The sequence below is a fragment of the Chiloscyllium plagiosum genome, unplaced genomic scaffold, assembly GCF_037043375.1.
Source record: "Chiloscyllium plagiosum isolate Xiang-an unplaced genomic scaffold, Cpla_swu_hap1 HiC_scaffold_1, whole genome shotgun sequence".
Classification (NCBI taxonomy): Eukaryota; Metazoa; Chordata; class Chondrichthyes; order Orectolobiformes; family Hemiscylliidae; genus Chiloscyllium; species Chiloscyllium plagiosum.
In genome coordinates this window covers 30,708,960-30,723,365 of record NW_028270139.1, presented here as the reverse complement: position 1 = coordinate 30,723,365, position 14,406 = coordinate 30,708,960, and the positions used below count along the sequence as shown (strand labels likewise).

Here is a 14,406-nt window from a genome sequence, read left to right as displayed (position 1 = left end):
AAAAAAATACAAAGACTGATTTGTGTTGTGGGAACTGGCCTGGAAAGATGATGCAGGCTAATTACAGCTCTAAGAGCTATAGGTGATTCAACACTCAGCTGTTGATATGCTCAGTGACTAGCAACTTGGTTGACTGTTAAATTGGTCAATCAAGGGAGGACTGGTGCTGGCCAGCCAACCACATAAAACGTTGAAAATAAGAGAAAAAACAAAGAATGAACCAGCTCTGGTTGGGCTTTGGGTTGAAGACAAGCTGTGCTTCAGAAGCAGCTGGATGAGGAGAACCCAAAGGGATTTTATAAATACATTAAGGACAAAAGTGTAACTAGGGAAAGTATAAGACCCCTCGAAGATCAGGAAGGCAGTCTTTGTGGAACTGCAGTAGATGAGGGGGATACTAAATGAGTATTTTGCATCAGTGTTTACTGTGAAGGACATGGAAGATACAGAATGTGGGGAAACAGATGGTGACATCTTGAACAATATCCATATTACAGAGGTGGTGCTTGATGTCTTAAAATGCATACAAGTGGACAAATCCCTAGGACCTGATCAGGTGTACCCTAGAACTCTATGGGAAGCTAGGAAAGTGATTGTTGGGCTCCTTGCTGAGATGTTTGGGTCAACAATAGTCACGGGTGATATGCCAGAAGACTGGAGGTTGGCTAACGTGGTGCCACTTTTTAAAGAAGATGGTAAGGAAAAGCCAGGGAACTATAAACCAGTGAGCCTAACATCGGTGGTGGGCAAGTTATTGGAGGGAATCCTGAGGGACAGGATTTACATGCATTTGGATAGGCAAGAACTGATTAGAGATAGTAGGAAATCATGTGTCACTAACTTGATTGAGTTTTTTGACGGAGTAACAAACAGGATTGATGAGGGCAGAACAGTGGACGTAATCTGTAAGGATTTCAGTAAGATGTTCGACAAGGTTCCTCATGGGAAACTGGTTAGCAAGGTTAGATCACATGGAATACAGGGAGAACTAGCCATTCAGAATCAGAACTGGCTCGAAGGTAGAAGACAGAGAATGATGGTGGAGGGTTGCTTTTCAGACTGGAGGCCTGTGACCAGTGGAGTGCCACAAGGATCGGTGCTGAGTCTACTACTTTTCATCATTTATAGAAATGATTTCGATGTGAACAGAGGAGGTTTAGATCATAGGTTTGCAGATGACACCAAAATTGGAAGTGCAATGGACAGCGAAGAAGGTTACCTTGGATTACAACAGGATCATGATCAGATGGGCCAGTGAGCTGAGGAGTGGCAAATGGAGTTTAATTTCGATAAATGGGAGGTGCTGCATTTTGGAAAAGCAAATCTTAGCAGGACTTATACACTTAACAGTAAGGTCTTAGGGAGTGTTGCTGAACAAAGAGACCTTGGAGTGCAGGTTCATAGCTCCTTGAAAGTGGAGTCGCAGGTAGATAGGATAGTGAAGGCAGCATTTGGTATGCTTTCCTTTATTGGTCAGAGCATTGAGTATAGGAGTTGGGAGGTCATGTTGCAGCTATACAGGACATTGGTTAGGCCACTTTTGGAATACTGTGTGCAATTCTGGTCTCCTTGCTACTGGAACGATGTTGTGAAACCTGAAAGGGTTCAGAAAAGATTTACAAGGATGTTGCCAGGGTTGGAGGATTTGAGCTATAGGGAGAGGTTGAATAGGCTAGGGCTGTTTTCCCTGGAGCATCAGAGGCTGAGGGGTGACCTTATAGAGGTTTATAAAATCATGAGGGGCATGGATACGGTTAATAGGCAAGGTCTTTTACCTTGAGAAGGGAAAGATTTAGAAGGTACATAAGGGACAACTTTTCATGCAAAGGGTGGGGCATGTATCGAACGAGCTGCCAGAGAAAGTGGAAGTGGCATAATTACAACATTTAAAAGGCATCTTGATGGGTATATGAATAGGAAGGATTTAGAGAGATATGGACTAAGTGCTGGCAAATGGGACTAGATTCATTTAGGATATCTGGCATGGACATGTTGGACTGAAGGGCCTGTTTCCGTGCTGTACATTTTGAAAACTCTATGACGAAATAATTTAGATGAGGGTATGTAATGAATGGTTAGTAAGTTTGCGAACGACACCAAAATCAGCCGTCGAGTGGACAGCAAAACAGGATAGTTAAGATTATGATCTTGATAAAATGGGTCAATGGGCTAAAGAGTAGCAGATGGAATTTAATTTGAATAAATGCGAGATATTACATTTGGGTAAAACAAACAAGGGCAGGACTTAGACAATTAAAATTAGGGCCTTTGGTTGGGCTGTAGAACAAAAGACAGCTAGGGGTTCACTTACATAATTCTGAGGTTTGTGTCACATGAGGACTGGATGCTTAAAGTGGCATTTCGCATGCTTGCCTTCAATCCCCAGACCTTTTGAGTATAGAAGTTTAGATGTTATACTGAGGTGGTGCAGGACATTGGTGAGGCCACTTCTGGAGGACTGTGTCCAGTTCTGGTCACCTTGCTATCAGGAGGGATATTATTAAGCTAAAAAGGGCTCAGAAAAGATTTATCAGGATGTTGTCAGGAATGGAGTGTTTGAGTTATAAGGAGAGTTACATAGGCTGGGACACTTTCCACTGGAAAGTAAATGGTTTATAAGGTCATGAGGGGTATAGATAAGGTGAATGGCAGGGGTTTTTTTCCAAGGGTTAGGGATTTCAAGACTGGGAGCATATGTTTTAGGTGAGAAGAGAAAGACTTAAAAAGGATCTGAGAGACTACCTTTTCAGACAGAGTGTGGTTCATACATGGAATGAACTGCCAGAGGAAGTGGTGTATGTGGATACATTTACTATGTTTAAAAGACACTTGGGTAAGCAGGTGATGAAGAAATCTTTGGAGGGATATGGGCCAAGTGCAGGCAAGTGGAACTAGTTTAGTTTGGAATTATGGACTGGTTAGACTGAAGGGCCTGTTGCTACGCCGTATGGTTATGACTGGGAAGCTGCACTTTGGTTTTTGCTCTGTCTAGTTATTCTCCAGTTATTAACTTATCGAATGCTCCGAGAACAAAATCCCAGTCTGTAAGGAATAGACAAATGTCTCCAGAGGTTTGTGGAAACTGTTTGTATTTCTTGGTGACTTTGGAATTCAAGGAAGATTAGATTAGATTAGATTAGATTACTTACAGTGTGGAAACAGGCCCTTCGGCCCAACAAGTCCACACCGACCCGCCGAAGCGTAACCAACCCAGACCCATTCTCCTACATTTATCCCTTCACCTAACACTACGGGCAATTTAGCGTGGCCAATTCACCTAACCTGCACATTTTTGGATTGTGGGAGGAAACCGGACCACCCGGAGGAAACCCACGCAGACACGGGGAGAATGTGCAAACTCCACACAGAGACTCGCCTGAGGCAGGAATTGAACCCGGGTCTCTGGCGCTGTGAAGCAGCAGTGCTAACCACTGTGCTACCGTGCCGCCCACTGATATTTTGTTTAAACTATAAACTTGGCGTCCAAGGTCCATTAGTCATAAAATGAATCGAAGGGTTTAAGAGGGATATGGGCCAAATGAGACTAGGCCAGATAGGCCAAATGAGATATCCCATTTGTGCAGATGAATTGGACCCAAGTGTCTCTTTCCATGGTATGTGACTATGACTCTTAGTGTTTCTTTTGGTATCATTTAGTAATATGTAGTAGAAATAGATCTCACAGAAAAGATTGGATAAATCAATCCTGATGGGTGTCCATGGGTTATATGGATAAAGAGGAAAAAATACATACCTTAGAAATATGAACTTACAGATAGGTCATTTGACCCCTCGAGTTTGCTCCATCATCCAATAAGATAATGGCTAATCTATTTGTTTCAATTTCCACATTCCCATCTCGCCCCAATAGTCTTCGATTCTCCTGCCTCATAAGAACCCAACTACCACTACCTTAAAAACATTCAATAATCCCACCTTCACTGCCTTCCGAGGCAGAGTTCCAAAGTGCTAAAATCCTCCGAAGTAAAGAAATTCCCCATACCTCTGCCCTAAAAGGATGTCCTGAAGAAGGGCTTATGCCCGAAACGTCGATTCTCCTGCTCCTCGGATGCTGCCTGGCCTGCTGTGTTTTTCCAGCACCATATTTTTCAACCCTAAAAGGATGTCACCTAGTTCTGAACTCACCCACAGGAGGAAATATCCTTTCCACATCCACCTTGTATTGACTGTTTGGGATCTTCTATACTTCAATAAAGTCAACCTTCAAACTTCAGTAAAAACAAGCCCAGCTTGGCCAACCTATCCTCATAAACCAACCCATTAATTTAATTTGAATTCCCGCCTCAGGCGACTGACTGTGTGGAGTTTGTACGTTCTCCCCGTGTCTGTGTGGGTTTCCTCCGGGTGCTCCGGTTTCCTCCCACAGTCCAAAGATGTGCAGGTCAGGTGAATTGGCCATGCTAAATTGCCCGTAGTATTAGGTAAGGGGTAAATGTAGGGGTATGGGTGGGTTGCGCTTCGGCGGGGCGGTGTGGACTTGTTGGGCTGAAGGGCCTGTTTCCACACTGTAAGTAATCTAATCTAAAAAAAATCTTGTTGGATGTGAATCTTATCAGATCAATCTGAACTCCCTTTAAGGTATTTACATTCTTCCTTAAATAAGGAGACCAACACATGGTTTCACCACTCATTTCACTTATTTATATTTATCTACAAACTCATGTCCTTTTCACAACATACTTTCTGATTTTGCTCACCACATCTACATTATTGGGATACATTGAAAAAAAAGTGGAGGCCCCAGTAGAGACACGTGTGGGGTTCCACTTGCCATATCATACCAATCAGACAAAAATCCATTTATGCATATTGTCTGTTTTCTTTCAATCAACCACCAATTATTAAACAGGGTAATAGGAGTTCACACTTTGCGTAATAAAATTTTATGTGGCACCTTGTCAAATGCCTTCTGGAAATCAAAATAAATTATATCTATAGGCTCCCCTTCATCCAGGCATAATACTCCTTCAATGAACTCCAATAATTGGTTAAATAAGATTGCCTTTCATAATACATGCTATTCCAGGATGGAGGATGGAAAAAAATTCTGGTTGTAACAGCTGCTCCTTTTTTGAGGTATTTTAGGTGCTGGAGGTGATTTCCTCGAATTCCAGGAGCAGCAATGACTGTTTCATATGCTATTGCATTGTTTTGGAACTTTAGAAATAAATGTCAAAACAACAGCGAGAGAGAACCCTTTGCTGTTTTGGATTCATGTATAGCTGGACATCGGAGAGCGCGTGGGAAAATTAACAAATAGTGAAATTCACCACAAATTGTGGAGGAACCTGTCTGGGCGAAGTTCTCAGCACAGAATCAGATAAGTTAATCGTTTAAGTGTGTCCAACAGAAAGGCTGCAGTAGTGAGTAGAGTGGATTTTTTCTATTTATATGTTTTTGGAGATATGCCTCTTGATTAACCTTAAAATATAAGCCATAACTCTTAATTTAACCTGGGGCAGTGTTTTGCAGAGGAATAAGACAGTGTTATTTTCTGGGTCTGTAGATTGTGAAGGAGCAAAAATGGCCTTTAGTATAGTGATATGTACTCCTTGTCAGATGTGGGAGTTTAAAGTAAGTTTAAGGGTTACTGCAGATTAAATCTGCACGGTGGCACAGTGGTTAGCACTGCTGCCTCACAGCACCAGAGACCCGGGTTCAATTCCCGCCTCAGGCGACTGACTGTGTGGAGTTTGTACGTTCTCCCCGTGTCTGTGTGGGTTTCCTCCGGGTGCTCCGGTTTCCTCCCACAGTCCAAAGATGTGCAGGTCAGGTGAATTGGCCATGCTAAATTGCCCGTAGTGTTAGGTAATGGGTAAATGTAGGGGTATGGGTGGGTTGCGCTTCGGCGGAGCGGTGTGGACTTGTTGGGCTGAAGGGCCTGTTTCCACTACTGTAAGTGATCTAATCTAAAAAAAAAAATGTTGTTGGATGTGAATCTTATCAGATCAAATAGATCGGTTGGAGATACAGTTAGAAGCAATGAGGAATTTGCAACAGCAACAGTTTGTGATGGATTGCAGTTATAAGAAGAGGGGAAAAGTCTCAGATACAGTCACATAGATGTGTTAACTTGAGGAAAGGTAAAAGAGGTAGGCACCTAGTGCAGGAGTCTTTTGTGGATATACCTATTTCAAACAGGTATGTGGTTTTGGAAAATGTAGGGGGTGATTGATTCTCAGGGGAACGTAGCACGAACAGCCACTTTTCTGGTTTTGAGACTGGCCCTAATGCAACGAGGGGTATGTCGGTTTCCAAGAGATCAATTGTGTGAGGGGATTCAGAAGTCCAAGGTACAGAAAGATGTTTCTGTGGCCAGGAGCGAAAAAGCAGAATGGTGTGTTGCTTCTCTCGTGCCAGGATCAAAGATGTCTCAGAGAGGATGCAGAATGTTCTCAAGGGGGAGAGGGGCCAGCAAGAGGTCATTATCCATATTGGAACCAACGATATAGGAAGGGAAAAGGTTGAGATTCTGAAAAGGAGATTACAAAGAGTTAGGCAGGAATTTAAAGAGGAGGTCCTCGAAAGTAGTAATATCTGGATTACTCCCAGGGCTAGGAGCTAGTGAGGGCAGGTACAGGAGGATAGAGCAGATGAATGCACGGCTGAGGATCTGGTGTTTGGGAGAAGGATTCACATTTTTCATATTTTTGGATCACTGCAATCTCTTTTGGAGTAGAATTGACCTGCACAAGAAGAACAGATTGCACCTAAATTGGAAGGGAACTAATATACTGGCAGGGAAATTTGCTAGAGCTGCTTGGGAGGATTTAAACTTGTAAGATGGGGGGGGCCCAGGGAGACAGTGAGGAAAGATCAATCTGAGACTGGTACAGTTGAGAACAGAAGCGAGTCAAACAGTCAGGGCAGGCAGGGACAAGATTGGACTAATAAATTAAACTGCATTTATTTCAATGCAAGGGGCCTAACAGGGAAGGCAGATGAACTCAGGGCATGGTTAGGAACATGGGACTGGGATACCATAGCAATTACAGAAACATGGCTCAGGGATGGGCAGGACTGGCAGCTTAATGTTCCAGGATAAAAATGCTACTGGAAGGATAGAAAGGGAGGCAAGAGAGATAGGGAAGTGGCATTTTTGATAAGGGATAGCATTACAGCTATGCTGAGGGAGGATATTCCCGGAAATTCATCCAGGAAAGTTATTTGGGTGGAACTGAGAAATGAGAAAGGGATGATCACCTTATTGGGATTGTATTTAGGCCCCCTAATGGTCGGAGGGAAATTGAGAAACAAACTTGAAAGGAGATCTCAGCTGCCTGTAAGAATAATAGGGTGGTTATGGTAGGGGATTTAAACTTTCCAAACAGACTGGGACTGCCATTGTGATAAAGATTTAGATGGAGAGAAATTTGTTAAGTGCGTACAAGAAAATTTCCTGATTCAGTATGTGGATGTATCTACGAGAGAAGGTGCAAAACTTGACCTACTCTTGGGAAGTAAGGCAGGGCAGGTGACTGAGGTGTCAGTGGGGGAGCATTTTGGAGCCAGCGATCATAATTCTATTAGATTTAAAATAGTGATGGAAAAGAATAGACTAGATCTAAAAGTTGAAGTTCTAAATTGGAGAAAGGTCAATTTTGACGGTATTAGGCAAGAACTTTCAAAAGCTGATCAAGGGCAGATGTTCGGAGGTAAAGGGATGGCTGGAAAATGGGAAGCCTTCAGAAATTAGATAACGAGAATCAAGAGAAAGTATATTCTTGTCAGGGTGAAAGGAAAGGCTAGTAGGTAGAGGGAATGCTGGATGACTAAAGAAATTGAGGGTTTAGTTAAGAAAAAGAAGGAAGCATATGTGAGGTATAGACAGGACAGATCGAATGAATCCTTAGAAGAGTACAAAGGAAGTAGGAGTATACTTTAGAGGGAAATCAGGAGGGCAAAAAGGGGACATGAGATGGCTTTGGCAAATAGAATTAGGAGAATCCAAAGGGCTTTTACAAATACATTAAGGACAAAAGGGTAACTAGGGAGAGAATAGAGCCCCACAAAGATCAGCAAGGCGGCCATTGTGTGGAGCCGCAGAAAATGGGGGAGATATTAAATGAATATTTTGCATCAGTATTTACTGTCGAAAAGGATATGGAAGTTATAGACTGTAGGGAAATAGATGGTGACACCTTGCAAAATGTCCAGATTACAGAAGAGGAAGTGGTGGATGACTTGAAATGGTAAAGATGGATAAATCCCCAGGACCTGATTAGGTGTACCCGAGAACTCTGTGGGAAGCTACAGAAGTGATTGCTGGGCCTCTTGCTGAGATATTTGTATCATTGATAGTCACAGATGAAGTGCGCAAGACTGGAGGTTGGCAAACATGGTGCCACTGTTTAAGAAGGGTGGTAAGGAAAAGCCAGGGAAATATAGAACAGTGAGCCTGACCTCAGTGGTGGGCAAGTTGTTGGAGGGAATCCTGAGGGACAGGATGCACATGTATTTGGAAAGGCAAGGACTGATTAAGGATAGTCAACATGGCTTTGTGCATGGGAAATCATGTCTCTCAAACTTGATTTAGTTTTTTGAAGAAATAACAAAGAGGACTGATGAAAGTATAGTGGTAGATGTGATCTATATGGACTTCAGTAAGGCGTTTGACAAGGTTCCCCATGGGAGGCTGATTAGAAAGATTAGATCTCACGGAATACATGGAGAACTAGCCATCTGGATACAGGACTGGCTGAAAGTAGAAGACAGAGGAAGGTGGTGGTGTTTTTTTTTCCAGACTGGAGGCCGGTGACCAGTGGAGTGCCACAAGGATGGATGCTGGGTCCTCTACTTTTTGTAATTTATGTAAATGATTTGGATGCGAGCATAAGAGATACAGTTAGCAAGTTTGCAGATGACACCAAAATTGGAGGTGTAGTGGACTGCGAAGAGGGTTACCTCAGATTACAACAGGATCTTGACCAGATGGGTCAATGGACTGAGAAGTGGCAGATGGAGTTTAATTCAGATAAATGTGAGGTGCTGCATTTTGGGAAAGCAAATCTTAGCAGGACTTATGCACTTAATGGTAAGGTCCTAGGGAGTGTTGCTGAACAAAGAGACCTTGGAGTGCAGGTTCATAGCTCCTTGAAATTGGAGTCGCAAGTGGATAGGATAGTGAAGGCGGCGTTTGGTATGCTTTCTTTTATTGGTCAGAATATGGAGTACAGAGTTGGGAGGTCATGTTGCGGCTGTACAGGACATTGGTTAGGCCACTGTTATAGAGTATTGTGCGCAATTCTGGTCTCCTTCCTATCGGATAGTTGTTGCGAAACTTGAAAGGGTTCAGAAAAGATTTACAAGGATGTTGCCAGGGTTGGAGGTTTTGAGCAGTAGGAAGAGGCTGAATAGGCTGGGGCTGTTTTCCCTGGAGTGTTGGAGGCTGAGGGGTGACCTTAGAGGTTTACAAAATTATGAGGGGCATGGATAAGGTAAATAGGCAAAGTCTTTTCCCTGGGGTTGGGGAATCCAGAACTATAGGGCATAGGTTGAGGGTGAGAGGGGAAAAGATATAAAAGAGACCTTTGGGGAAACTTTTTCACACAGAGGGTGGTACGGGTATGGAATGAGCTGCCAGAGGAAGTGGTGGAGGCTGGTACAATTGCAACATTTAAGAGGCATTTGGATGGGTAAATGAATAGGAAGGGTTTGGAGGGATATGGGCCGGGTGCTGGCAGGTGGGATTAGATTGGGTTGGGATATCTGGTCGGCATGGTCCAAAGGGTCTGTTTCCATGCTGTACATCTCTATGACTCTTCCCGATTATCTTGACTATTTCTAAATGTGCAGCTATTTCCTCATTAATGACCATTTCTAACATATTCCCCACAAGAGATGTCAAGCCAACTGGTCTAAAAAGTTTGTTTTTTGCATTTTCCCTCCTTGAATTGTGGATTTCGACTTACTACTTTCTAGTCTGTTGCACACTTTCCAGGGATCAAGCACGTTTTAGAGGATTAATAGCCACACATCTATTAGCCACTGCTTTAAAGTCCCCAGGATAAAGTCCATCAGGACTCAGAGACATGTTAGCCCGCAACTCCAGTTTGTTCAGTACAGCTTCCCCAATGATTGCAATTTGACCAAGTGCTTTTCTCAATTTCAAGTTGTGATTTACAGCCATCGTTGGAATGCTTTTTGTATTCTTTATATTGAAAACAGAAACCAAAATACTTGGCAATTTCATCAATTTCTTCATTAACTACCATTAACTCCCTATTCTCATTTTCTACAAGATTAGCATTAACTTTACCTAGTATTTTCCTTTTTGAATACCGTGTAGTATTGCCATCATTTTTTACATTTCTGGATACCTTCCTCTCAATCTAATTTTCTCTGCCTTTTAGACATTCCCTGCCATTCTTTATATTTTGACTAATCATCCAACTTGCAACTCACCTTTGCGCAAGTTTAATGTTTTGTCAATCTTTTCAGTTAACCATGGATGGAGTACCCACCCCTCAGAATTTTTTCTTCACCTAAGGGATATTCTTATTTCAATCATTCTGAAGTATCAACCTTAAATGTCTGAACTGTTTCCTTGTTGAAATATCCCTTAGCCTAGTTATCCCAGTTCACTTCAGCTCGCTGAGCTTTCAGTCCCACAGTGGTTCTTATTGAAATTAAAAATAAGAGTCTTAGGCATACTCTTCTTCCTTTCAACCTAGATGTAAAATTCAATCACATTGTGGCTGCTAACTGAGATGCCTTTACTCTTAGGTGATTCATTAATCCTGTCGCATTACACAACACTCAGCCTAACATGGTTGGTTCCAGATATGGGATGTTAGTTTTAACATACAATGTAAAAATAATGAGGGATTGCATACCTTATAATCAGAAAGAGGGTTTAAATTTACTAGGATGATACCAGGGATAAAGATATACTTATAAAAGAGTTGATAAACTGGAGTGCAAACACTGCACATAGGTGGATAAAGAAAGGGAAAATAAAGTGTCCATTATTAGGAATTATTATTTCCAATAATTGTTCATAAGTTTAATAATAAGCATGCAGGGAGGGGTTACAATTGCATCTCCACCCAAAGAAACACAGAAACACAACGGCATAAGTTGGCTACTGACACAGTCAATCCAAATGCTTGAAAGGACATGAGATAAATTGCTATAAAGAAAAAAGACCTAAAGAGTGAAAAGTAGTAAAGTTAAAGCAAATATTTCAAAGGCATAGGAATAAATAGCCTTAAAATCTTTTGCGCTCAAAATGTTATGACTCTATTATCCCAAAAAGCTATTCACACAATGTCCAACAAAATAAGCGTAAGATACAAATTCAAAAACAACTGCCATTTCTTCAGTGACTGAAAGAAGAATCTAAAAGTTTCAATAAGGGTTTTTTTTAATTCATGCAAAACAATGTTTCTTTTTATTCTTTGGAGGCACCAGACAATTAAGTACCAATAATTGCATATGCCAAATATAAAAAGTTTAAATACATCCAAACTAAGTTGATAAATATGGCAAGAATCAACATAACTGCAACAATTAATAGACAGAATTATGAAAGAGATATTATATATCTATTTCCATATGAATTAAAATCAACATTGAAGATCACACCCAGTTGCAATTTTGCAAACCTCTGTTTGGAATTTGAATGTCAAAATATCAAACAGTTTTGAACATTGTCCAGGAGTTGTAAATTCTCCTACTTATAATTCACAAAATAAGTCATAAAATAAGTCACAAAGTTATGACTGAAAGTTATGCAACGTACAGTTTGGCTGCAACAAAAAAAGACAAACTTTACCTTCATTAAGTGGAAATCTGTGTGAATGATTGAGACTTGCATCAGGTTTTTGTAATTCTTGTTGGGACCTGAAGTAAATCATATTGAAAGAAATGAGATATAAACTCCCAAGGACCCAATTTATTATTTGAGGCAATCCTCAACTTCAACACCAGTCTACACTATACACAATAATTTGAATTTACGTAATCCTTTTGCATTTCAACCATATACAGAAAGATTCTTAAATACCTATACAATTTATTTTTAGCACACTATATATTTCTTATTTGAAAAAGAGAAGTTTCAAAAAATTACACTGTAGAGTAATTTGTATACTATATGTGGTTTCTCTGGTTTCTAATTGTATTGGTGTCCCAATTAAAGTTTCTGATATGAAGTCCAGAATAACAAACCCCAATGACAAATATCTACTTTTTTTGTTTAGAACAATCAGTCTAAACATCAGTCCTTTTGCTGTTATGGTTGTTGATCAAACAATAAGTTTTAAGAATACTGGGACTAGGCAGCAACATTTTAAACAGATTTGAATCTGAATTTAAATATATTTCAGTGTGGTAGGACTCAAGATTTTTCTATGTTGGGAGTAAGACTCCAACTAAAATTGTTTTAATCTCAATCTGCCTTCAAATGGAAGCGAGTCCAATGTTAACTGCAAAATTCAGCAATATTTCACCTCCAACTTGGTTTAAGAAAAAAAAACTAACCCAAGGAATTGATAATGGAAGAACAATATGAACATTTAGGTTTAAAATTGTATAAATGTTGTTTTCTTCCAACATTATACTCACTCAGACACATGCAGTCAAGACTAATTGCAGTCCTTAAACAGAGCAGAGTTAGAAGGCTATTTCAAATGTTAAAATCATAAACCAAGATTTGTAACAGAAGATGATAGTCAAGTGGTATTATTGCTAGAATATGAATCCAAAGACCCAAGTGTTGCTCTGGGAACCTGGGTTTGAATCCTGCCATGGTAAATGTTAGAGTTTGAACTCAATATAAAAAAAATCTGGATTTAAGAAACGAATGATGACCATAGAAACAGTTGTTCATTGTTGTGGAAAAAAACCCACCAGTGTCGTGTGCACACAGTAACATCGGCAAGAATGGAGTGATCAATGAGATAGATGGGGTAGGAGGTAGAATCACTAATATCTTTCAAGGAAGAATTTTGCCATCATTACATGGTCTGGCCTACATACGAGTCCAGACCCACAGGAATGTGGTTGACTCTGAACCAACCTCTGGGCAATGTGCTGGCCTACCTAATCAACGACAGCCATATCCCATGAATAAAAAATGCCTACTGAAACCTATCATTCTGTAAATACACCCTCTCACTACTGGCAGTGTTACAGAAACTTGATGAAAGTATGTAACTGTAGTGTAATGTGCCTTGACATCTGCCATCTGAAATGTCATAAAAGTAATTTAAAAATAAGCACGTTAATAGAAATTACATGCAGAATCGAAATATTCGACTTATTGTGCTTCCCAGGAGTTACACAGTGAGTCAAGAACAAATATAGTTTTCAAATGAACTAAGGCTACAGTGTAGAGGAAAATTGGACAGAAACACATGTTAAACAATTATAACTACTTACTCTTATACAATGACTTTAATATGGAAAGAAATACCCATGTGCTACACTACACAGTGAAACAGAAATGGACATTGAGTCAAAGGCGAAGATATTAGGATGGACAAATAACAGTTCAATCAAAAAGTGAGTTTTAGGAATTGCCCCAAAGTGAGGGATTTTGCAAAGCAATTCTATAACAGGCCTCAAGTTGGCTGAAGGCAAAGCTTCCAATGTTGAAAACACATAGGAGGGAGTGCCACTGGAGACCAGCGTTGGAGAAAGTTCTGGATGAGAATTGTAAATTTAAAGAAATTACAGGGTTAGGAAAGGGCAAGACCATGAAAAGATTTAAACATATGCACGAGTCTTTCTTGGGCAGTCTTTCATGGTCAAGGATGAGGTGTTTCCACACAAAAGTCAAGTTCTCTGGTGACTCAAGAGTCCAAAGTATGACTGCAGTTTCCATCACCTATGGGGCACATGGTGTTTGGGAAAACTGGAAGGTGGAATGCTCAGATACAACACTCCTCTCTCTGCCAACAAACAGAAGTTGTATTGACAGAGAAAGAGACTGGAGGAGTATAGATCCTTTCCAGGTGCTTTCTCACTTCAGGTGGTCTTATGTCAGTGTTTCTAGATTTCAATAGGGATGTTGCACTTATGCTAAAATTTATGCATCTTTGGATAAGACTTGTGCTCTCATAATACCTTGAAGATGCTGGTAGTATCTTAGAGCTTGGTTTCAGAGATGGCACAGTGACAAACATAGTAAGCAGCACATCTGTGCGCACTGGGCATCAGCAAGAATGGAGTGATGAATGAGATAGGATGGGGGAAGGAAGTAGAATCTGAAGATGACACAGATACGCATTACAGTTTTATCAGAAATGGACTAACAAGGTCAGAAGCAGGTGGTGATGTACTGAGGCAGAACAAAGGCAGATTAAGGGATCAAACATTCAGATAAGTGTCCTAAACATTCTTCAGATGGACACTGTGCTTGAACTGAGGAAATGACTTGCT

At 40.8% G+C, this 14,406-nt stretch overlaps 1 protein-coding gene across 2 annotated transcripts in view; it reads right to left on the bottom strand.

The window, feature by feature from the left end:
- Positions 1 to 14,406, bottom strand: part of LOC122553126 (ubiquitin carboxyl-terminal hydrolase 53-like) — a 98,090-nt gene that overhangs the window by 24,809 nt on the left and 58,875 nt on the right. For both annotated transcript variants that reach the window (XM_043696686.2, XM_087985777.1), the window contains one exon: positions 11,798 to 11,865. In XM_043696686.2, coding sequence (XP_043552621.2) covers positions 11,798 to 11,865 — 68 coding nt within the window. The remainder of the gene's footprint in view (positions 1 to 11,797; positions 11,866 to 14,406) is intronic.